This window comes from Ursus arctos, unplaced genomic scaffold (genome assembly GCF_023065955.2).
Source record: "Ursus arctos isolate Adak ecotype North America unplaced genomic scaffold, UrsArc2.0 scaffold_17, whole genome shotgun sequence".
NCBI lineage: Eukaryota > Metazoa > Chordata > Mammalia > Carnivora > Ursidae > Ursus > Ursus arctos.
In genome coordinates, this window is record NW_026622841.1 from 26,685,396 (window position 1) to 26,711,387 (window position 25,992).

General features: G+C 44.2%; 1 protein-coding gene across 1 annotated transcript in view; it reads left to right on the forward strand.

Annotated features, from left to right (window-relative positions):
- The window catches only part of PSTPIP2 (proline-serine-threonine phosphatase interacting protein 2), a 64,900-nt gene that overhangs the window by 24,622 nt on the left and 14,286 nt on the right, over nt 1-25,992 (forward strand). The window contains exons 2-6 of the mRNA XM_044382978.3: nt 8,599-8,699; nt 12,242-12,319; nt 15,348-15,382; nt 18,074-18,180; nt 22,488-22,550. Of these exons, the coding sequence (XP_044238913.1) occupies nt 8,599-8,699; nt 12,242-12,319; nt 15,348-15,382; nt 18,074-18,180; nt 22,488-22,550 (384 nt within the window). The remainder of the gene's footprint in view (nt 1-8,598; nt 8,700-12,241; nt 12,320-15,347; nt 15,383-18,073; nt 18,181-22,487; nt 22,551-25,992) is intronic.

Below are 25,992 nucleotides of genomic sequence, written 5' to 3' on the forward strand. Positions count from 1 at the left end.
TTTTTTATATGGTAGGGTAAGTTCTTACTCATTACTTATCTTTTTGACATGTTCTGGGCTATTTTCTTTTTTAAAAAATATTTTATTTATTTATTTATTTATTTATTTATTTATTTATTTGATAGAGAGAGACACAGCAAGAGAGGGAACACAAGCACAGGGAGTGGGAGAGGATGAAGCAGGCTCCCCGCTGAGCAGGGAGCCTGACCTGGGGCTCAATCCCAGGACCCTGGGATCTTGACCTGAGCCCAAGGCAGATGCTTAAGGACTGAGCCACCCAGGCGCCGCTGGGCTATTTTCATTCACCTACTCTTTTTAGGTGGGCTTTGGAATGAAGTTAAATTTAAAAAGAAACCCCATTAAGAGCTTGATTTTAATTGAAATTATTTTAACTTTATAGATTTATTGGGGAGAACTGAATCTTTCCAATATTAGATTTTTCCATTTTGGACTAGGATATGTTTCTAGACGTATTGTGAATTTTGTCTGTATTTTTTGGTAATGTTTTATAGTTTTCCTTCAAAAAGGCTTATTCCTAGGTACTTTATATGTCTTGTTGGCATTGTGAATAGGACTTTGTGTTTTAAGTTAAGTTCTTAAGTGGTTATTGTTGACATATATGAAAGCCAATGCTTTAAAAAAAAAGTAATTCAGTTCCTAGCTTTTTGCTTGATAAAAGATCTGGTTTTCCAAGTAGATGCTTGTATCATCTAGAAATAATGGCAGTTTCTGATATTTTTGCCTGTCTGGAGTGAGAAGGTGGGAAGGGTGTTACGCTGGAGGTGAAGGATATTTACAGGACTTTAGAACTGTGCATAACCTTTTTTTCTTTCAATTTTCACGGTGGAAGCTCTGATAGTGCCTAGGGACAGTTGCCTGTCGCTGTGCTGGTCTTCGTGTCCTTGCTAGGAGCTTGCTGCTGGGTGGGGTCCTCGCCAGTTGCGGCTTTGGCACAAAAGTCAGAATTAGCTGCTCTGCTTGCACGGAGAGCAGGGCAGGGCACTGGCCGCGTTCCCGTGGCCTTCAAACACCCTGCTGATTTTCCATGCTTGCTTCAGTTTCAGCCCTTGCTGATTTGTGCTTGAGGGTTTCTAGGCCTTTGCTGGGAAAGTTTGTGGAAATTCTGTTTTGCATGGGTGGGAACACTGGCTTCCGTCCTCTGTCCATCTAGCCCCATTCACTTTTTAAATAACAGAAATTCCTACAACTCTCCAGCTTCCTCTTTGGGCTTCCCTACTTTCTATTGTTGTTATGGATCATTTGTTATTTTAGTGGGGCTGGAGGTGAACACATGGGAGAGAAACAAAAGACCTCGAAAACCAAAGAAAAAAAAAAAAAGCCCTTGGCCACCTTTAAGGGATGGAGGTAGGGAGAAAGACTTCAGCTTATAAAAGCAATTTTATAGAAAATTTAGAAAATACAGAAATAGTAAGAAGTGAATTGCTTTCCTTTTTTTTTTTTTTTTTTAAGATTTTATTTATTTATTTGAGAGAAGGAAAGAGAGTGCGGGGAGGGGCAGAGGGAGAGGTAGAGAGAGAATCTCGAGCAGATTCCCTGCTGAGTGCGGAGCCCAACTTGGGGCTCGATCCCACAATCCCGAGATCATGACCTGAGCCAAAACCAAGAGTCGGATGCTTAACCAACTGAGCCAGCCAAGCGCCCCAGAAGAGAATTGCTTTGAACATTTTGGCGCACATCCTTCCAATCTTTTTTTTCCCCCCTGATACAAAGGTTTGGCATTGCACAGGAAGTACTCCGTGGGCTTGCAGAGCACAGCTGGAGTGGGAACTGGGGCGGGGTTCATTCTTGGCTTCAGAGTCCCCTGTTATGGCTTAAGAGAGGGCTTAAAGACACAACCATGATATGATTTTGACTTTAGGTTTCAGGAACACATGGCTGAAAATGGCAGTTTCCATATCCCATGCTGAAGTCTCTCTGACACCTTTCCAGCTGCTTTTTCTGATGATGACATACTTATTTTTGAATAACTCACAGGCTACGTTTATTTCACTGTTGTCCGCTTTCAAGGAAGAAGTTCACACAGGTCCAAATACATACGCTTTTTTGTTCGTGTGGCCTGGTCTTGAGAAATTTGAATGTGTCTCCCTTCATTCCTTTACTTCATGAAGCACTTGACAAACTCAAACCATAGTTTCTCATTTGATCCTTGCAATAATCCCCATTTTACAGCCTTGTAAATTCACGCGAAGGGAGACTGAGCTCTTACTTCAAGGTCAGATAGCCGGTGCAGTAGAATTTGGACTCAAACCCAAGTGAGGCATGAAAGCCTGGGTATGCCACGTAGAATTGCCGGGTGGGGCAGGGTGCCTGGTTGGCTCAGCCCAAGGAGCCCCTGACTCTGGACCTGGGGGTTGTAAGTTGGAGCCCCATGTTGGGTGTAGAGATTACTTAAAAATAAAATCTTTAGAATTGCCGGAAAGTGGACTGACAGAAAGTTAGCTACGGTTCTTGTCCTCCAGGAAGAGAAGCTGTGTGGTTGAGTGGCTTACGAATATAGACTTTGAGCCTTGGTTTCTTGTCGTATAAATGAAGATAACAATGATACCCGTGTCATAGGACTGTTATAAGGGTTAAACAGGACATTCCATGCATAACAATTGATATGCTCTTTGGAATACAGAAAGCATTGAATGTATATTAGACCTAATTTTTAATATTAATTAACAATAATTAATCCATATTTGCTGAAAAGGTGAGTTTGAACCATTTGGTTTTACCTCTTTGGGTAAAAGAGATAGGAAAGAAAGTAGGAAAGCAAGGTTCAGGTTGAGAGCATAGGGAGGGAACAGGAATGCCTTGGTCTGTAGCCCACGTCTACTGTTGCTGTAGAGCTCGTAATGAATGACAGAGATTTGGATAGTATTTGTTGGTTAAGGGTTAACATCTTTCACTGTGGTTGGAGGTAGTGATCAAGAGGCCCTCACTTCTTAGGTTCTTATTTTCTCCAGCTGTAAAACATGGAAATAGCTCCCGCCTCGCTGTGTTTATGGAACGTGCGGTGGACCTAGAATGCAAAGTGCGGCAGGCCATGCGTCATGCGCCCAGGTGGCCAACAAATGCAGCCTTTGTACTTAACGCAAGGCCAGCGGCCCCGCCCCCTTCTAGTGAGGCTCTCTCGGGGCTCCCAGAAGGCATTAACGCCAATTTGCATTTTTTACTCAAAGAGGTTTCAAAATGAAGCTCAAACCACGGAGTCTTTCTCTGCCCTCTTCTCCATGCCCGTTTCCAGCAGGGGTTCTCCCGCCTCCTGCGTCTGCATGTTCTCTAGTTTCACGTGCATGCGTCCTGCTTTCCTCCGTGTTTAGCTCCTCCGCGCAAGAACCCTCATTGTTCTCTTGTCTTTCATCATTTCTGTGGCAGCAGCTCTCAAACGCATAAAGACACTTGGAAGGAACGTAAAACAACGGAGGTTCCCCAAGCCCAGAACCGGCAGGTCTGGGTGGGAACTGGGGGTCTGCCTGGGTGTTTCTGGCACAGGTGGTCCTTGGAGCCCCCCTCTAGAGGAACTGTGTGTAGCAGACCCCAGGATAGGATGGACGTGAGACGCAGCGTAGAACCAGACTTGGGGACACTGTGGCCGCAGCGCCTGTAACTCGGATGGCAGCTTTGGCGGTGGCAGGTGCTCTGCTTCCCCTCTGCCTTCATACCTTCTGCCCAGAGGCCACATGGGGGAAAAGCAGCCTGGAAACAAGTTCTCAGAGGCCCCTACAGCGTGGGGCTCAGTATGGGGGGAGACGGAGTGGAGTATGTGCCTGGACTGAATGAGTGACATCAGACCTGAGTGTGTTAGATCTGGGGTGGGGAGCTGGTGGGCAGTGGAGTTACCCTCCACCAGGCAGCCCACAGAGATTTCCTCCTTCTGTGAACCCATAGCCCCACCTGGTCTGGACTGCCTGCCGCCATGCTCACGAGACTGTTAGTACTGTTCTTTGGTTCACATGTCTGCTGATGTGGCGCACATGTGCTCACTGCTGGATCTGACGAATTTTTTGTCTTAAAAAAATTGAAATGTCTTTGTGGTTAAAGTACTAACCCACTGATTGGAACTTGAAGGCTGTTTACCTCTTTATAATTTGAGCATTATGAAACCTTGCATTCTGGGTCTTGGGGAGGTTTGTTGGGTGCTTGGTTCTGCTCTCCCTTCTTTTTCATCTCCCTGCTTCACCCAGGAGTCCAAGGCCGGGTCCACTTCTAAGGCTTAGCTTCCTCTATTCTTTCTACTGACTGCCTCCAGCCCATTCTCCCTCTGAATCCTAATTCATTTTTTTGGCCTTTTAATTTTATTGAGGAGTAATTTACATAAGGTAAAAAGCGCAGGTCAGTGAGTTTTGAAAACTGCATACATCTGTACAGCCCACACCTCCTACAGGTTGATCTTGATAGGAACGTGGGTCACATGGATGTACGCTTTTCCATCGTTCAGGAAATTCCCTGAGGGGCCCTTCCCACTCCAGCCTCAGTTTCTCCTCTGGCTCAGGCAATCGCTGTTATTTATTTATTATTTTTTTATTATTATTTTTTTAGATTTTATTTATTTATGTGACAGAGAGACAGCCAGCAAGAGAGGGAACACAAGCAGGGGGAGTGGAGAGGAAGAAGCAGGCTCATAGCGGAGGAGCCTGATGTGGGGCTCGATCCCAGAACGCCAGGATCACGCCCTGAGCCGAAGGCAGACGCCTTAACGACTGCGCTACCCAGGCGCCTCTGTTATTTATTTTTCACGTGGAAATAAGTCCTAGCACTGCCTGCCTGTCCTAGAATGTCGTGTGAATGACATTACACAGTAAATTCTTTTTGTGTCTGGCATCTTTCACTGGCATAAGGTTGAGATCCATCCATGTGGTTTCATGGGTCAGTGGTTCTGTCTTTTTATTGCTGAGTAGTATCGCATTGTATGAATACATCACAAATTGTTTGCCATTCATCAGTTGTTAGACATTTGGGCTGTTTCCAGTTTCGGGTTATTGTGTCTAATACTCCTATGACGATTCTCGTGCAAGTCTTTTTGTGGACATATGTTTTCATTTTGCTTGGGTAAATGCTTAGGGGAGGAACTTGGGGGTATGTGTGTATTTATCTTTTTGAGAAATTGCCATTTTTCAAAATGTACCATTTTTACACTCCCATCAGCAATGCATGAGATTTCTTGTAGTTCAGCATTCCTGCCTACATTCAATGTTGACTTTTTAATTTTAGCTGTTTTAGTGGGCATAGGCATGAAGTAGATATTACTGTGACTTTAATTTGAATTTCCAGGTGAATGTAAAGCAATTTTTCATGAACATTTTTTGTTGGCCCATTTCTGTGTCACTGTGTTCCACTATTTTTATTTCCTTCCTTCTACTTACTACAGATTTCGTTCGTTCTTTTTTCCTAGTTCCATTAAGTGAGGGCTTAGATCATTAATTTAAAAAACTTTTTTCTCATATAAGCATTTAGAGCTCTGAGTTTCCCTTAAAGCACTATTGTGCTGCATCTTACAAATGTTGATGTATCATTTTCTTCACTATCAGTTGGTTTGAAATATCTTCTGATTTCTCGTGTGAATCCCGGTCATTCTAAAAGACTCAATTTAAATCTTATTTCTTCTCTTTCCTGATGACCCAAGCCTAATCTTTCTTCTCTACCTCATTCATTATACATTTTCTCTTTATCGTCTTGTATATCGCTTTAGTCTCTGTTTTCCTTGTGCATGCACGTTTGTTTTATTGTAATTGTCTTTTACTGACTCCCTAAATGAACAACAGGATCCTTGATTGCAAGAACTCTGATGAGGGCTTTGTAACCTTGTTAGTATCTTGGCTGTAGTTGGCATACGATTAGCAGACATTTCTCAAGCACCATTAATGTGGAAGCTGCTGTGGGTGATAAAAGTTGGGTGAAGCAGAGGTAAGACTTAAGTGAAGAGGAGGAAATGCCATTCCCACTGTGGAGGGGGGAGGTATGTGCAAAAGTCCTGGGGTAGAAATACAAATTGTCCATTTGGAGGTCAGGGAAGAGTCCAGTGTGGGAAAAGCTGGGGGAGAGAAGTCAGGCATATTGTGTAAATGGCTCTGTTTACCAAGCTGAAGATATTGGGGTTATGGGGTTATCACTGCTGATGGCAGATCTGTGATGCCATCCTGGCCTTCCAAATCCTTGGGGATTTCCTTTCTTGGTCACCTCCATAGCCCAGTCACTGCTCTGAAGTAGCAATTCTGATTTTTTAAGACTGACAGCCAAGAGGCCTAGTGATCTCGTTTGTTTCCATGAAACCCTTGTCTAGCTCCAACCCTTCCTGCCCAGCCCAAAGAGTGTCTGCACCTTTCATTAAGAAAAGGAAACTACCTTTTTCAAATGAATATTATAACACAGAGAACCCAAGTGCTTTTCCCTTCTGTCTACAAACCAGCATTGACCATGGCCCTGTGTACCCATTCATTCACTCATTCACTCGGAGTCTGTTTCCATCCTTCTCCTCGGATGCATCTGGCTGGAACAGAAGAGGCATTTTCTTTTTTCTTTTTTTATTTTATTTTATTTATTTATTCGACAGAGAGAGACAGCCAGCGAGAGAGGGAACACAAGCAGGGGGAGTGGGAGAGGAAGAAGCAGGCTCATAGCGGAAGAGCCTGATGTGGGGCTCGATCCCGCAACGCCGGGATCACGCCCTGAGCCAAAGGCAGACGCTTAACTGCTGTGCCACCCAGGCACCCCAGAAGAGGCATTTTCATCCTACAGAATTTTACCGTAGACTTTTGTTGTGCATCATATGAAGCTAGATGGTTTGGTTGTGTGTGGGCGGGGGAGAGTGCCCCAGACTGGGAAGAAGAAGCTGCAGGAACTTGCCGAAGAGTTGGGACAGCAAGGTTCCTCACGTGGTGGAGACCGAACAGCAAATTCAGAAGCTGGGCGCTCTGAGAACCCAGGGGAGGAGGCGTCTGGGCTACTCAGTTGAAGCTCCCAGAAAACTTAGGGGTTGAGGCACTAGATTTGGATTCCGGAGAGGATAATGTAAACATCGTCCTAGAGTTGCCGCTGAGCGCTGCATTGCAGGTGACCGTAAGAAACCTAGGTGGCTGAGACAAGTGTGTATGGAGGGGTGGGGGAGAGAAATGAAGCTTTGGTAGAGGCTATTTCTTTAGGCTTCTCGAGGCCTAAATCTATGATGAAACAACAGCCAGAACTCGTAGAGTTAAAGGCATTTCTTACTTCGATTTAGTTATATGCCCATGTGTAAAATTGACTATTCCGATAATAATCCATCTTTAAAAATGCAGTGTGTTATGGCCAGTTTTTTTTTTTTAAAGATTTTATTTATTTATTTGACAGAGAGGGACAGCCAGTGAGAGAGGGAACACAGGCAGGGGGAGTGGGAGAGGAAGAAGCAGGCTCCCAGCAGAGGAGACCCCAGGACTCTGGGATCACGCCCTGAGCCGAAGGCAGACGCTTAACGACTGAACCACCCAGGCACCCGGCCAGTTGGGTTTCTGAATGCCATGTTAAAATCAGCCTTGAGCCTTGGTCCTGCTGGATCTCTCTGGGACCCTCTCTGCTAGGCCGGGCTGTGTAAGTGGCAGCAAATGGAAGAGAGAAATTCTGCTTCTCTGGTTCCCTGGGGCTGAGGAGAGAAGTGTCTTCAGGAGTCCCCTAGTCACCACCAGTGGCAGAGTGGTACCCCCCTCAGCTGACTGGGGGCTGGGAAGGGATGGCCACCTGGGCTGGGCTGGGGATGGGTGAGTTCAGAGTTCCCCAGGGCACACCCCGGGGCAGCCTAACTAACCTCGGAAGATCTAGGGACTGGAGTCTGTGTCGGCAACCTATTGTATGCATTTGGAGGTAGAAGCCAGAGAACCGGCCTCATTAGGGGCACTTTAGGGGATATTTTTTAACTCCTGACTGGTTGGTTTAAGGGGTTGAGGGACTTTGATTTTAAAAACGTACTGCCTCTGAGGCTACTGCTTTGGGGACTTAGGTCATTTCTTCCAACCTCAGAGTGCACAGTAGCATAAAATAGGTGTAAATTGTTAATGTAAAATGAAAAAAACCACATTCCAATTGGGGCCAGCCAATGACCATGGATGGATCATGCTGGTTCCCCTTCATGTTTCCCAGTGGGAAGGGGGGGACCCTCTCCGCTCCTGGGGCCTGGTTCCAGGCTCAGAGCTGCTTGCCCTTTGCAGGGATACCCTCAACCCCTGACCCTGAGACCAGCCTTCTTGGTTGTGGCAAGAGGCATCCGCGTCAAGCTCTGTGACAAGTTTAAGGACAAAGGAAAATTGTGTAGCCCTGGTTCTGGTTCTGGGTGGGGGCCCAGAGAGGGACAGAGTCCAGCCAGCTCCCTCATCCATGTGTTCACTCTGTCCCTTCGCTTCCTGTTTCGTGGCCCTTCCGTTTCATAACTATGACAATTCTTCCATAGCTGCACACACACGTACTTCTTCTATCTTGTTCTCTTTGGTCGCATATGTCTTGGAGGTGAAGTGCTTCAGAAACTTCCCACTGCTGGCTTCCACCCCTGTGCTCTGCCCTGCACGCTTCAGGCCCTGGGGCTGCCGTTATCCCTGTCCCCGCTCTGACGCAGTGTCTTCTCACCAGAGCTCAGACATCCTCAGCACTGCGGGCTACGACTGCATCATCCAGCACCTGAACAACGGCCGCAAGAACTGCAAGGAGTTTGAAGACTTTTTGAAAGAGAGGTAGGCGCTCTTCTTCCTCCAAGATGGAGGCGGAGACAGGACACTCCCTCTCACAGGAGCCATTTACTACTTTCTGCTTGTGTCAGGGGTCCCCAGGCCCTCTACTCTAGGTTACAGGGTGAGACCCAAGAAGTAACGCTATTTCTGTCCTGAAGCTCTTAGAAATCCTTGTGACAGATGGGATTTGTGAATGAAACAGCAAACAAAGTATCATAAAACACGAAGTGAGGGGATAGGCATAACACTAGAAACCTCATGGGAGAGGGAGGTCGTGGAAGACTAATCGATAAAGGGGGGCAGACAGGACCTTTGAGGGGCCCTTGGAAGGTGGGGTGCATTGGATAGGTGGGGGTAGCCAGGTGTCCGTGGGAGAACAGCGAGCTTGCAGGTGGCGATGAGCATGACTTACCTGATTCAGAGACTGGGCAGCGGGGGCCACAGAGCCGTGAGAAAGACGGGGGCGGCGCACAGCCTTCCAGAAGGCAGGGGGCTTGGTGTTCAGGGTGGGCCATGCCAGTTTAGAGGATTTTTCCTTTCCTTTCCTTTCCTTTCCTTTTTTTAATGGATAGGATTTTTTTTTTAAATTCCATACTTAATGGGGTAAGTTAGTTTTGTGGAAAATCTTATCCCACCAGAATACTCAATTTCCCAGTGATTCTGGATGAAGGAGAGCTTTAGAGGGATTTTTGGCCAAAGAGCGGGGTTGTTGCCAGGACCCAAACTAATGAACAGATTCTATTTGGAACACAGTGAGTGAGAGATTTATAACTTGGAGATCCAGACATCAACGTGTTTTTCCATCAAGTGTTTTTATTTTCTTCTCAAGAGAACATTGCGTAACATCACACTTCTATGGTTGTCTGCCCTTGGAAAGTCCCCAGGGAACTGGAGCCCTGGCACACAGGGCATATCAGGAGGGGTGGGTGGGGAAAGGTCTGTGCACTCTCAGGCTCCAGGGAGCGGGTCACTGTACCTTCTCCTTTGAGGGACCAGCCTCCAGCCTCCCTCTTCTACCCGAGCTACAGCTTTCCTTTCTTCTGCTGGGCGCTGGAGGCGGGCTTCCCCCTTTCTTCAGCAGAGCTCTGACAAGGTAGCAGGCAAACAGGCGTTTCACGACTGCAAGATACACAGATTGCAGAACAGCCCTTGCTTTTTGTGTTCCTCCTCCAGATAGGGCTTTTATATATTTTCTCCTGGGAGTGAACTAGCCTGGCCATACACCCATGAGAGGCGTGGGCTACTCACTGAAGCTTCCATTGCCCAGGCAGTGGCAGGACCATCCATGAGACTCCTGACACAGTGGGGTTGGGGATGGAAATCAGTGGTGTCCACATTTTTTTTTTTAATGTAACCCTCAGTAAGAAATAAAATAAAAATTAAAAAAGTTTTTTAAAGAAAAAAATAAAAAAATTGATACTTCCACCCAGTATACACGTGGATAAAACAAAAGTTTAACAAACATCACTGCCCTATTATTTTATTCAATTTTATTTAGGTGTTTTTTTTTTGTTTTTTGTTTTTAGAGAGAGTGAGAGAGCGCACAAGTTGGGGGGGGCAAGAGAAAGAGAGACAGAATCCTTTTTTTTTTCTTAAGATTTTATTTATTTATTTGAAAGGGAGAGAGACACAGCATGCGTGAGAGCGCAGAAGCACACAAGCAGGGAGGAGGAGGAGGGGGAGAGGGAGAAGCAGACTCCCCGCTGAGCAGGGAGCCTGATGCGGGGCTTGATTCCAGGACCCTGAGATCATGACCTGAGCCGAAAACAAGAGTCAGTGCTTAACCAACTGAGCCATCCAGGCGCCCCAGAAGAGTAGCTTTTCAAATGAAGTTGGATAATGAACTTAGCTTGGGAACCTAAAAAGTGACAGCTCCAGATGCATCACACACAGAGACCATGTGTTTATGACTCAGCGCTGGGCAGAAGGGCAGGTGACCTTCTGGAAGGATGTGCTTGTTCCTTGTGCACAGCTGTTCTTTGCCTCTCTTTTCTTTCTGTTTCATACATTCTCACTCAGTACACTCACTCTCTCTATTCCAGCCAGAGTTTATTAGTGTGCTTTGGACGTCTCTGCCTCTACGTCTTTACTCCATTCTTTCCCATCTGGATGTCCTCCCTTCTCCTTGATGCCTAAGTGAATTCTCCCCATCCTTCGAAGTCTAGGTCAAATTTCTGCCACCCCTCCCACTCCTTCCCTTCTCTTCCTCTTCTTCTCCTCTTCCCCCTTCCTCCCCCCTTTCTTCCTTTTAGAAAGCATTCTACAGAACATTCCAGTCTGAGGTCTTCCACTGGTTAACAATGATATGAACCTATTTTGACTCTGGTACCTCAAGCCCGTGGACTCTCTCACCCCTAAAACCGCAGGTGGGGCCAGTTTGCATACTGAGCTCCTGATATGAACAGGAAACGAAGAACATAGAAATGAGGATGATAATCATCGTGTAGCCAGTAGCTAGGGGAGATTAAATGAGATTATATTAGTAGCTGCCAGTTATTGAAGGCTTGCCAGATTCCCATATAAGCTACCCTATATTTTGCATACATAATCTCATTCGTTCTCCTAATAACCCTGTATGGTAAGTTTTATCACCCTTATTTTACAATTGAACAAACTGAGGCTCAGAGAGGTTATGTAACTTGCCTAAGTTCAGACAGCTAAGAAAGGATAGATCTGAGGGCTTCATAGGGGAGGTGGGTGGTGGAATGGGATAGACTGGTGATGGGTAGTAAGGAGGGCACGTATTGCGTGGTGCATCGGGTGTTATACGCAACTAATGAAACATCGAACTTTACATCAAAAACCAGGGATGTACTATATGCACTAACATAACATAATAAAAAAAATTAAAAAAAAAAAAAAAAGGACAGATCTGGCTTCAAACCTAGGAGAATCAGACCCCGTAACCCACAGCAGTGTGTCTGCCACAGTGCCTGGGACACCATGAGTGATGGGGAGTGGCGGTAGCTGGTGCCTTAGACAGATCACACTACACCAAGTAACAGTCGGTTGTTCTTGCGGGACCTGCCAGCTGCAGAGTTTATATTCTGAAATTTCCCTCTCGTTGCTGCAGTTTAGCTGCGTCTTTGAATTGACCATGGATGAAGAACTCTGTAGGATGGTTAAAAGGAAACTCTTCAAGAACGTGGGAGGAAGGGTGGGCCTCAGGAATGCAGCATTTGGTGGAAATATCTCTTACTCCACTTACGTATATGTATATAAATATAAATAGAAATCAGTTTTTGGTAAATAAATCCTTGGGTCATAGTTTTGAAGAGTTAGTCTGTAATGCACTAGCCTGTGCTGGTCAGGGGGGCGTGGCTGGTTTTGCCGTGATGTCCATGCTGGCGACTTAGAGATGAAGGCCACTGGTCTTCTCAAAGTTCTTCAGGTCGGGAAGAGGGAGTTCTGCATTTTAGAGAGGGGTGTTATATCTGAGCTTCCCCAATCAGAGGTGCAGTTTTGACTTCGAGGGAAGTGCCCTGTGTTTTAATCAAGAATCAGTCCCAAGAAGGACTCAGAGCTCTCTCTTCTGTTCCCTTTAGAGCATCAATTGAAGAGAAATATGGCAAAGACCTTCTCAACCTCTCCAGGAAGAAGCCGTGTGGACAGTCGGAGATCAAGTAGGTGCCACGCTTTGTTCCGGGTTCCAGGTCGACCAGTACTGCCAGGAGCCCCCATGGCTTCAGCAGACAGAGCTGGCCAGTGGGGTCAAGTGTGTTGGGTGAAAACAGTTTTTAATTGTTTTTCCCCCCTTATTTTCAGTTGTGAAAAACACAAAAAATAGAAAGAAGGCTCAAATGAACTATGAAGCCACAATCCATTAGTAAAACTTTCTAGATTTTCTTTGAAATCTTTTTCTATGTATACTTTTTCATAAGGAGGATTATACTGTATATAATTTGATACTAGACATTTAATAGAGGGGCTTAAGCAAGGCACACATGCACACACACTGTGACAACTCTCAGAGATTGTCTTTGCACCATTTTATAGTTCTCACCACTGATGTGAGATTTCTGTACAATTATTTATTCTTCCGTCACTCACTGAGTACAGATATGGCTTTAGGAACACACCCCATCTCATCTACAGGGCTCCTGTATCGATATTTATTGAGCTCTCCGATATTTAGCAGAATGAGTCTGCTCCAAAATGGTATATTTTTCTAAAGATTTACTTATTTATTTGAGAGAGAGAGAGAGTGAGAGAGCGAGTGCAGGGTTGGGGGAGAGGCAGAGAGAGAAAGAGAGAGAACCTCAGGCATTCTCCCTGCTGGGCACAGAGCCTAGTGAGGGGCTTGATCCCAGGACCCTGAGATGAGGATCTGAGCCAAAACCAAGAGTCAGATGCTTAACTAACTGAGCCACCCAGGTGCCCTGATCCAAAATGATATTTATTATATTCTTACACATTTGACTTATAATTTAGTAGACTCATAGAGAGCCTCTAACACCATTCTCTCTGTTCTGTGACAAAAGCCAGACAGTGTTCCTTCTAAGAGTGTACCTTGGAAAGAACGATGCAATGAGAGGGGGTGCCTGGGTGGCTCAGTCATTAAACGTCTGCCTTCGGCTCAGGGCGTGATCCCAGGGTCCTGGAATCGAGCCCCGCATCAAGCCCTGCATTGGGCTCCCTGCTCCGCTGGGAGCCTGCTTCTTCCTCTCCCACTCCCCCTGCTGGTGTTCCCTCTCTCACTGGCTGTCTCTTTCTCTGTCAAATAAATAAATAAATAAAATCTTAAAGAAAGAAAGAAAGAAAGAAAGAAAGAAAGGAAGGAAGGAAGGAAGGAAGGAAGGAAGGAAGGAAAGAAGGAAGAAAGACGCAATGAGAAATGATTCCTGGTGATGGTGTCTCCAAGGTTGGTGTAAAAGGTCACTGGGGGACTTGTATTTCTGTCACCTTCAGGATGATTGTTAAGAAGGGGCCCTTGATAAGAGTGCAAGACTCTGCTTCTCTGTAGACTAGTTAGACTCTTTCATCTCATGGACCACATAGAGAGACTCAGGTCTCTAATGGGCTACGTTAGGGTTTAAGGCCAAGGCGCTTATTTAGAAGGGTGGCAGAATATTTTCTTTTCCCACAGTGAAGAACACTAGGGAGAAAAGGAGATGGACGTTGCTAGGCTACCACCCCCAAGGTTCCGATTCTCTTTCTGGATTGTCATCATGTCCTGAACAAGGGAAATGGCAATTAAGTGATGATGTGAAACAACAGAGCTAAGGACAAATGAAAGAGAGATTTGGACTGACCTTTTAGTGGCCCTTCAGCCAGTTGCTTAGGGTGGGAGAAAAATTTTAGACCCCGAACAATTTATGAGCGTGGCTGGGTTTCAGCTCCAGGACTCCCCATCAAGAAAGACTTCTGGTTGTACCAGCTGCTATCTCCCTCTGCCTTTCTCACTAATTCCAGTAGTAAGTCTGTGCTTCAGTGAGGCTTATTTGTCCTTCTGGACCACTGGCACTCTTGTTTGATGGGGATACTTCCTAGGACATTGTGTTCCTTGAAAAATTGTGTCAAGATGGGTAAAGTGAATGGAGAATGTGCAGTTATGTTTTCCTGCTTGATGTCTTTGTAATAATTGGAAATTTTTGTGTGAGAAAAGGCATGGAGAGAAAAGAATCCTTTCTTTTGGGATAAATGAACAGAGCAGGAAAAGCAAAAGAGCTAGAAGAAGTGGCCAGCTGGAAAAGATAAGGATTTTTACTTTTGCAAAATAGCAAAACTTGCCACACACATGTGTATGTAGAGGAATGATCCATTATCTTATGTGTTGCTGCTGGGGGACCATGAATTCACAAAGTTCCATTCCTACTTGAGTGGCCGGGGTGAGCCCAGTGACACCTGCTTCTATGAAGGCAGCATGAGCAAGAAGATTCCCGGGGCCAAGTGACCTCAGAAGGAGGTTTACTTAAGGAAGTGTAGGGTGGGGGAGAACTCGAACCATAGGCAAGGGGGCCTCTCAGAGAAGAGGAGCCGGGGTTGTAAGAGGATAGGGGAGACCAGGAGAAGGTGTGAAAAACGAGTCAGGGTCTTTCTCCACCAAAACCATGAGGTAATAAATGTATGTTTTAAGCTGCTAAATTTGTGGCAATTTGTTAGTCAGCAATAGAACACCAATACAATGTGTTTAATGTCTGTTCCCCCCATTAGAGTCTGAGGCCTCGGACCATGTCTGTCTTGTACCAGTGAATCATTAACATCTGCCACAACACCTGGCTCATAGTTTATGTTCAATAAGCACGTGATTGATGAATGAATGAAACGGGGCAATCAGGAGCCAGAGTTTGAACCCTTCCTTTATTGGCTTGTATCCGTATTTCTAATGATCATCCCTTATAGAAGGACCGGTATTCTTATGAGAAAGGGACCATAACTCCTAGAGTACCATCGGGGGAAATGAAGCATAAGGAATTTTGGCATTTTGCTCTACCCAGGTAGACAGCGGAGAATGTATAATGCTTGAGATTGAGAGAGTAAGAAAGAGGAAAGTGAATGGCCAAAGTCTTGATCCTTTGCGGTCTTCCCAAGCTCACGGGCACAGTTGAGCTGACAGGCCACAAGATGCGGGCAGAGAGAAGCGTGCAGTGGCATTATAAGATTGCACAGCCAGTTTCTAGAACTGAAACCGTACATGTGCTTGTTTTTTAGCACCCTGAAGCGGGCCCTGGAAGTCTTCAAGCAGCGTAAGTGATTCTCTAAACTGTGTTTCCTGGCCCTGGCACGTGCTGGGTCTATCTGTCGCCGGCAATGGGTTTTAATTTGAATAGCAATCTCATATTGGGTGAAAAAAAAATTAGAGCAGCTCCCAAGGTGAGAAGGCGCTCTGCAGAGTGGAAATGCGCAGGAGAACCCATCCTCCACACCTCGCATCATGATGTGCATTTGACTCACTGAGAGCAGTGGTTCTCACACTTGAAATCCAGGGCAAGACCCTGGCACTTTGGTCTTCAAGGGGTCCAGTCTTGTTCTCTCTATATATTTTGGAGAGAATGTATATATATATATATATTTGAGAGAAAGAGAGAACATAGCAGGGGAGGAGGGGCAGAGGGAGAGGAAGACGCAAACACCCCACTGAGCAGGGAGCCCCATCCCAGGACTCTGGGATCATGACCTCAGCTGAAGGCAGATGCTTAACTGACTGAGTCACCCAGGCGTCCCCAGTTCTTTTTTTTTTTTTTTAAGTAATCTTTACACTCAACATGGGGTTTGAACTCACAACCCCCAGATCATGAGTTGTATGCTCTACCAACTGACCAGCCAGGTGCCCCCCACTTCAGTTCTAATAGACGCCAGCCCTGTTACTCTGAAAGTGCCTTTAAGGCTTTCTGTTCTTCCCACTACTTGGTGCTTCCAAGCTAAGAATTTTAACATGGCATCGTAGATATGATATGTGCTTAAAGTGTTTCTGTAGCTAGTTGACTGGTTCTAGATGTGTGTAAATGTTAGCTAAATAGATACTCATCTTAATTTTTCCATAGAAGGTGACTTCTTCCTTCTTTAACCACCAATGAATACATTTCTCAAGGGTGAAATGTTTCTCATGTTTCATGTTTCTTGGACACCCTGCAAGACTAACCATGTGGCCCAGGGGAGCTTCAGCCCAGGCTGGGTATGCTAAACCTGTATACTTGCTCATACTTGACTTATTTTCTTCCCCCCCAAAAATAGTTTTATTTCCTTCTTATTAAAAAAAATAAACATATAAATATATTTATCTTAAAAATTCAAACAACTACCTAGTTAGACAATTAACTATCAAGAAGATAGTAAACATCTGAACTTTCACTTCATAGTGATAAGCAGTTATTGGTGAATATGACTCTAGAAGCTTTTATGAAATTAAACTTATATGCAAATATATCTAGTCATATAAATAAATAGGATGATACTGTGGGAGTGGTTCAGAATCTGTGGGGTGAGGGCAGAGCCTATGTTTTTAAATCAATTTTGAAATGAAAATATCAATGTTTTAATCATGCTAGCAGTTTGGTATATATCTTTCTAGACCTTTTTCTATGCATTTATAATTCTCTTTCTCTTTCTTCAATTGCAGACACACACACCCAGATGTGAGTTTTTGTATAAATGAGATCATACTATACCTAGCTCTCTATAATTTGTTTTTCTTAATATTATCTAAACATCTTCCAATTTCAGGTCATATAGATCTGCCTCATTCTTTCACATTTGGAAGTTTCGAGGGGCACCTGGCTGGCTCAGTCAGTGGAGCATGTGACTCGATCTCACACAGTTGTGAGTTGAAGCTCCACACTGAGTGTAGAGATTACTTAAAAATGAAATCTTTAAAAAAGAAGAAAGAAAACTTTGATCTTACAAAATGCCAGACTTCCTCCAGAAAGGTTGTGCTGGTTTTTCCCTCCACCAAAAGTGCTGTTTTTCCCCATGTTTGCCAATATGAAGAATTTTCACACTTCAAAAAACTTCCCCAACTGAAAACCAAAAAATTATATATTCTGGGGTGTCAAGTTCTACATTTTTTTCTATAGCTTTAAGGCTGAATCCATTTTCTAATGTTTATTGGTCACTTAGCCAATCTTTTAAAAAATGTCATGCTCTTTAACCGATTTATTATACTGGAATATATATATATATATTTCTTTTGATTTGTAAAAGCTCTTTTAATTTTGCCATTTTCTCTTTGTTATATAAATTGCTAATATTTTCCCAATTTGTTATGTATCTTCGAAACTTGTTCAAGGTTGTTTTGACACACACAAGTTTAAAATTTTTTCTTAGGCCGGATCTGTCCGTATTTCTAGCTTTAATGTCATGCTTCTATTTGTTTTCTTAGAACAAGTAAAAAGAAATTTTTTTGAGTTATAAAGGTAAGCCATGCTCATTGCATAGATCTTAGAAAATAAGGGGAAGAAATCACCAGTAATCTTTCTATCTAGAAATAACTATTGATAGGCAAAATTTTTGTGTATGACCTTTCTTACAAATGTTCAGGCTCATGTTAGAGATGGAAAGACTGTTAGAGTCATCTAATGAGAAGTAAGTTTCGAATTTGAAATTGTAGTGGGTTTCGTGATGTCTTCCAGAATGTAAGCTCCATGAGCTGGGGCCTTGGCTGTTTTTCAGTCCAGCCCTGGGCACACACTAGGTTAGTGACAGCCAGTGGTAGGAGGCTAAGCTAAAGGTTTGCTAGCTTTGGTCTTGGTGGCAAGGGCAATGCTGGGCACATGGAAGGAATCAATAAAGGTTGGTGACCGTGTGAGGTAGGTTAATTTGACCACTTGCTCCAGTATTTTGTGTATGTTTTGTGTGGTTTTATATATTTGAATTCAGACCTGTATAGATCTTGTGTATTGTTTTTTGTTTTGTCCTGTTTTTTTACATTCTTTTTGCAGAGGTAGACAGTGTGGCCCAATGTCACATTCAGCTTGCCCAGACTCTAAGAGAAGAGGCCAGGAAGATGGAAGAATTCAGGGAAAAGCAAAAGCTACAACGGAAAAAGGTTGGATTTGTGTATGTGTGAAGACATTGCTTTTCCAAGACTCCAAGCTTGTCTGTTCATCAAACTCCTTGGCTCGTTCCTGCCTTCATGCAGCCATGCTCTTCTTCTAACCAGCCTATGAGATTATTTATTGGGAAACCACGTGGAGACCCAATCTAGATGGTTATGTCTCTAGGCCCATTTGCACCCGGGTCAGTTCTCTTCGAATTCTTGGAGGATTTAGGGGTCTGGCCGGCCTTCCTCTTCTTTTCATATCTGCTGCCACTATTCAGACTGTGACTGGCAAGGGGAGCCCTCTGCCTTTAGTAGAGTTGAGGGCATTTAACCCAGAGGGCTCCCAGATCACACTCCTCCGTAAGGGAAGGGTAAGACGTGGAAAAGATTCACATTCTCCCAGAGACTGTGAAGTCCAAACACCTTATTTTACAAATAGGCAAACTGAGGCCCTGGGAAATCCATGTCCTTTTTGTCTTCAAAGCAGGTATACATAGGCTCTTTCCCATTGATGGGATTTACTCTGTTCGACTACATGGAAGGAGATGGGAGTAAGCAAGTGTTAATAAAACTGGCAAACATTTGAGAAGTTATAAAGACCAAGGAAAGAAGTCCAGATTTATAGTAGTAAAGTGTTCCTTAGACTAGACCAGCCTCTATTCTGACTCCCTTCTATTTTGTTCCTAAATGACTTACATATCCAGGTTGGCCTGGCGGCCAAGTGGGGCCCTTCTACAATTTCTTTTTTATATCTGGTCTATAAGGTTAGAACCTCAGCTTCTCATGGTGGGGACAAGCTCTTTCCTATTTGGCATCCAAGGATTTCCAACCAGGTCTCCCCAGATAGCTCTGCATGGACTTTTTGGAAATCCATCCTCATCCTGGCTCCTGACCATCTGAAGGTCATTGTCGGTAGTGTGTTTACCCAGTAAAACATCCAGCTGTTAAGGCTGATTCTACCCGTACGTCAATCTCAGCAACTTTGCCTCCAGGTTCTAAGTCAGAGGCTAATTCCAGCTTCTTTGGTGACCACTTGGCATTTGGAGTGGGTGGCATCCTCTTAAAAGCCTGACTGCCTTCATCTTTTGTCATTTCCTGAGCTGCTCTTACAGCTGTGCCTGCTGTTAGGAAGAAAGGGTGGACACTAACATGTAAGGAACACCATATCGTGTGATTTCATACACACTCACGCTTCATGTAGCAGGTTTGAGAGGTGCATCTGGCCTCAGATATTTTTCAGAGCAGAAATAATATGCATATTACACCCACCCGTTGGGTAGTCACACTGATTTTGGCTGACATTGCCAGCCCTGCCCACCTACCTAGAGGAATAACCATTTTTCAGAGGCAAAATGCCTTAGACAATCAGAATCTGTGCGTACATGATTTCCAGGAAGAGGAGCAGAGGGTCATTTCCTCATGTTTCCAAGTGCCTTCAGTAGCCTTGGTCATTTCAGGAAGAGTTCTGTTAATTTTGCAAGGCTTCTGAAACTTCCCCTCCTAACAAGTTAAAAAGACCAAATTCTCGTAGCTCGAAGAATGTGTTCGGAATTCTGTTAAGCAATAGAGGAGCCAGTGTTTGACCCACGGCTGTCATCCCAGTTCCCTATTTTCTGTGTGCTCTCTACAGCAGGAGAGCGCCTTCCCAGCTTTCTTGGAGAAGTCCAAAGTTTATTAATAAATTTGCAGTTACTTGTGTCATGGTGAACTCTGGGTTGTACCACTTCTGTAGTTAGATGCATTTTTTTAAAAAATCAAACTTTGGGCGAAAATGTGTCAGTACTAACTTCTCATTTTCACTGGCCCAACCCTGCATGCTTTGGTCTTCCACTTTTTGGAAATTAAGCCATTTCCACTTACCAAGGGAAGCCATCAGTTGGTAGTTGGTTTCTTGTAGTAACTTGGGGAAGGGGAAGTGCGGGTAGAATGACTGATCAGAAGTTAATGGTGTACTTGCTTAGACAACTAGATTTCTGAGGGTGATGAACAACACAGACATGGTCATCCTTCCTTCACCGAGTCTAGAGCGTGGCCAGAGACTGGTGTGACATAGTCATCACGATAAAGCGTGACGAGCCTTAACTAAAGGTAAAGATGCCACCTGAACATGCAGTGGGGACACCTGACCTCATCAGGGAGGCTGGGAAGGCCTCCTCGGGGAAGACCTTGAAGCTTGCCCCTTGGAGGGACAGCACATGGCCAGGAGCTCTCCTCTGGAGCCCACATTCTGTTCTGTGCTTTCAGCCAAGATTGCGTTGATCATGGCCGAACGTGGCTCTGCCTGTGCAGTGAGCAATCTCCGAAGACAGGAACCTCCTGGGTTATACGGAGTGACCAGCTTTCTGAATACAGTCTGAATGTGGACAGACAGACACACAGACCACTGAGCAGCTATTTCAATAATTTACCACAGGGTCATTTGGCTCATTTATATATCTCTTCTTTCTTTCTCCCGCCCTCTTGCTTTTCCCACCTTAGAGCACAGGTGATAGTTGTGGCACTACTTTGTGTTACCAATAATACAACAATTCGATTTCCACTGGGTCTGGCCTTAGAAGACCTGCCATGAGTAGGTCACTCTGTAGGTGAATATGGACATGAGGAGACTTTAATCAGAGTGATGTAGCATTTAGAGCTGGACTTGGTGTCACTGAATGGCCTTGAGCGATATCACCTCTTGGGCCCCGGGGATCACACCTGTCCACATACAAATGCTGGGCATCCTCAAAGGGAGAGAGGAAGAGGAAGCGGAAAGGTCTGGCTAATAGGACTTTGTAGCCACCTGGGAGCACTTGAAGCAGGTGTTATGTGCAAGTTGGACATAAGGCGGCCTGGCTGGGGCCATAAACTGTAAAATAGTAGCAGCCCCCGAACTGGAAGCATGCTATGTGTCTATTTGGGCTGGAAAGGACCACGGAATAGACCAACATGGCTAACTGATCTGCTCCAGGGAGTCTGGGAAAATTAGAAACCATTAACAAACACACCCAGCTCCACCTCCTGGCGGAGGTATATAGGCGCTCGTGTGAACCAACAGCTTCCTGTCTGTGATGGCAAGGACCTTCCCACGAGTCTTTGCATGTGGGGCTCATGTCTGTTCTCTGTGCCTACAGTGTCTTCACTATTAGCAGATGCATGGCCACCTCTTGGTCACTCAGTTTCTGCTGGGCTAGAAGATGACTGCTCTGTTTTCTGAAAGGCCCATGCCCCCCCGCCCCGCCCCGGAGAATTTCACGTATTACACAAAATTTGTATTTGAAGTGAGACCATGCCAAACATTCCATCCAGATGTCTTAAAAATCCATCCAACCATGTTTGTGTTGATAACACAAAAATTAAATTTTCCAGAAGAAAGAGAAATCACATTTGAGCATCATTTTCAATATTATTATTTTGCATTGTATCATTTTGCACAAGAGCAATGCCATAGCTCATTTTGAATGATTGCATCTCTTGGTCTTTTATACACCCATTTGGTTTTATAGAGCTACCGTAAGAGATAATGGTAGGTTAGGGTAATGATTAGGAACAAGGGCACAGGAGTCAGGTTGTGCCCAAATCCCAACTCCACTACTTGCTTGGCTAAATTAATCCACCTCAGTTTACTGTCAAGAAAATGGAAATAAAGAGTACTCACAGCCATTGCGATGCGTGAAAACTGCTTAGCACATAATACCCGATAAAAGGGAACTACTACTATGTCTGAGACATATGTTTTTATTATTTGCTCCATTACTTTGAATAATGAAAGTGTTAACATCACAGCCACAACGAAATTGCTGCCAATTGAACTCAACAGAGTCATTTACCTTTCCTGGATTAGATGGGGGTAAAGAGAACCCCTTCTTTTAGCTGTCCTACAAACATTTCTTCTCATACTGCCTGGGCTCCTTGCTGCGTAAGGGGGTGCCACTGATGGGTGTTGACATAGGTTTACAGAATAAAGATTGCTTTTAAAATATGAATGGTGCCTTAACAAGAGTTTTAAAATCCTATTTGAAACCTAAATTCTTTGATTCCCCAGATTTACTGAAGAGACCGCTCCAAGGATCAATGATTCTCCATGGCGGCTAGTGGCCGCCCAAGTTCAAAGGCGGGTCTCACCATTAACCAGCCATGAGACCTTGGGCAGGTGGTTCAGCCTCTCTGCTACCGTTTCCTTGTTTGTGCAATGGGGGTAATAGATAGCACATCTGCCTTCCGGGTGTGTGAGGACTAAGCACGATAGTCCATGTTGAATACTTAGTCCTCAGAGTAAACTGGCATCGACAGTAATTTGTCTTTTCTTAATAGTGCTTATCCTCTCTTCACAGACAGAGCTGTTAATGGACGCTGCCCATAAACAAAAGAGCTTACAGTTCAAGAAAACCATGGATGTGAGTCCCACTTAATTTATTTTTTATTTATGTATTTATTTTGAAAAGATTGTATTTATATATTTGAGAGAGAGAGAGAGAGCATGTGCACGAGGGAGGGCTGGGGCAGAAGGAGAGGGACCAGCAGACTCGACACAGGGCTTGATCCCAGAACCCTGAGTTCATGACCTGAGCCGAAACCAAGAGTCGATGCTTAACGGACTGCACCACCCAGGTGCCCCGAGTCACACTTCATTGCCTTCTTTTTGTCATGGTGACATTGTCTGAAATCCTGAGCATATTCCTGAAAATAGCATTTCAATAATATTAATTAGTGCAGTGGTTTGGGAAAACAACCTTTAGAAGTTTGACTTTCCTTCTTTTAAAGGCCTCGGAAAGACAGGATGAAACTGGATAGAGGAAACAAAATGATAGTGACTTTCTGGTCACCTGGGAAGGTCAATTTAAATATTTCAGGTCAAGACACAAAAGCATCTGTATACCATGATGCCATTTATCTTGTTGGATTTGAGCCTTTTCTCGGTGACTATTTTGAATCTTGATGTCTCACCTATTTTACTGAGGGACTCCTTCCTGTTTCAAGATCTGAAAACTGTAAAAGCCTTCCTTGAGTCATTTATTTAAAAAAACACTTAACAAGACAGGGCTAAGATTGCTAGCGCCCTCAGTCTAGCGCTCATGACTCCATCTCTGTACAGAGGTATCGTCATGATATTCTCTGACTGTGACAGGCTGTCTGGTAACCCAGTTACAAAAGCAAACGTCCCCAGTGTTGACGGCGTGTGTGGTCTGTTCTGCATCATTCTTTCCCGTGATGCATGGTGCCTCAAAAGCCACTGATACATAGTTAGTGTAGCTGCAGATATAGCGTTGGACAATAAATCATTGTTCCCAGCACTTTTATGTTTTGAGCAGTCTGGGGTGAGCTTTCTTCCAATTGAAGAGAAAGCCTTAGTGAAATACAAGTGTCTAAACTCTGTCTTCTACCTACCTGAAGAGCAACATTAGTGCTGTAACTTTTGCTTCGACTGTCAAAAATGAGGGGCGCCTGCGTGGCTCAGTCGTTAAGCGTCTGCCTTCGGCTCAGGTCATGATCCCAGGTCCTGGGATTGAGCCCTGCATTGGGCTCCCTGCTCCGTGGGAAGCCTGCTTCTCCCTCTCCCACTCCCCCTGCTCGTGTTCCCTCTCTTGCTGCCTCTCTCTGTCAAATAAATAATCTTTAAAAAAATGATTTAGAAAACTCAAGAGAAAGGAAGACTATTGTACTTACTCACTTTTTGCTGACTGTGTCCTTTTTTCCTCTTGATGTTCCAAGGTTTCTTCCTTTATAGTTTCCTTTTGCTTAGAGAATTTTTTTTTTAAAGTAGGCTCCACGCCCAATGTGGGGCTTGAACTCATGACCCTGAGATCAAGTGTCACATGCTCTACTGACCGAGCTAGCCAGGCACCCCCGAGAAAACTTCCTTTAGCCAATTCTATAGAATGGTCTGCTAGCGACAAATATTCTGAGTTTTTCTTTATCTGCGAATGTCTTGATTCCCCCTTTGGTGTTAAAGGCTATTTTCACTGGATACAGGATATAAGATTGGGTATAGGATTGTGTGTTGACAGTGCTTTTCTATCAGTACTTGAAAATCGCCACTTTCTTGTGGCCTCTGTGGTTTCTGATAAGAAAGCTACCGTAACTCAAATTGGTTTTCCCTTGTAAGGTGTCATTTCTGTTTAAGATTTTTTTTTTTTTAAGTTTTCAGAAGTTCACCAATGTGTTTTGTCATGGATTTTTCTTTGGGCTTATTTTGTTTGGGGTTTGATCAACTTCTTGAATCTGTAGGTTTACATCTTTTGCCAAATTTCAGAAGTTTTCAGCTATCTATTTCTCCAAGTGCATTCTCAGCCCACCTTCCTCTCCTGGGGTTGCAGGGACATGAGTGTTAGATCTTTTGCTATGGTGCCAAAGGTCCATGAGGCTCTATGCATTTTTTTGGGCCTATTTTTCTGTTGTTCGGGTTAGGTAATTTCTATTGTTGTATCCTCCACGTCACCGACTCTTTCTTCTGTCTCTTCTATTCTTAAGCCCATCCATTGAGTTTTTTATTTCCATTAGTGTGTTTTTTTTAGTTCTAAAATTTCCATTCGGTTCTTCTTAATTTTTTAAATGATTTTATTTATTTATTGAGAGAGAGAGAGAGCACAAGCAGGAGGAGGGGCAGAGGGAGAGGGACAAGGAGACTCTCTGCTGAGCCTGGAGCCCAGTGTGCCTCAGGACCCAAGATCATGACCTGAGCCAAAGTCAGACGCTTAACCAACTGAGCCCCCCAGTCACCCCACCATTTGGTTCTTCTTTTTATCTTCTCTGCCTTTGCTGAGTTTTTCTATTTCTTTGCCAAGACCATCTATTTTTTCATTTATTTTAAGTGTGTTTGTCCCTCTCCCTCTAGTATTAGAAAAGGTCAGGCATATTATCGAAGCTTGGTGTTAGTGAGAGTAAATAAATTTATTCCATATACTGCTGGTGGGAGTTTCTGTTTCTGTGGTCATTTTTGGAAGGAAGTGGGACATATACATATGCCTTTTTTTTTTTTTAAGATTTTATTTTTTTATTTGACAGAGAGAAAGACAGCCAGTGAGAGAAGGAACACAAACGGGGAGTGGGAGAGGAAGAAGCAGGCTCCCAGTGGAGGAGCCCAATTCAGGGCTTGATCCCAGGACCCTGGGATCACGCCCTGAGCTGAAGGCAGACGCTTAACAACTGAGCCACCCAGGCGCCCCCATATTCTTTTACCAAACAATGACACTTCTAGGAATTTGACCTGTATAGATAAATTCATACTACCCAAAATAAAATCAGCATATTTTTATGTTGTAAAAAAATGGGAAAGAAAATAAATGTCCTCCAATAGAGAGAGAGTTAAAATTATGGGGTGTATGTGTGTGTATGTGTGTGTATTTACAACTCTTAGAGTGTTCAGCTACAGGGCTCATGCTTGATACAGAGAAATGTCTCACATATTGTTACAAAGGAAAATTGTTGCGTGAATATCTCATATGCTTGTAATTATGAAAAATTATGACATTTCTATGCGTGTGTAGCACGTATAGAGAATTATATGGCTGTTTACTGAAAGGTTAACCCCAACTGAATTGCCGAGGATGCCGGGAAATGCAAGAACGCACGTCAAATATTTGATGAGCACGAACCATTTCTGCCAAGGAGTCTTCGTTCGTAGTCAAGCAGTTTTCGGGGGTCAACATTTTTATTTATTAGCTGATTTGCAGCTTTATTTGTTCAAACAAAGTTAAGTCTTTGCTTCAATAGTTGGAACAGAAAAGGCTCTGATTCATAACGATAGTTTGAGAACTGTTTTCTCACTCATGGTAGTAATGATGGCCCAGGATAGACCAGGGCCAACTTCCAAACTAGCTAAAACAGGGTTCTTTAAAT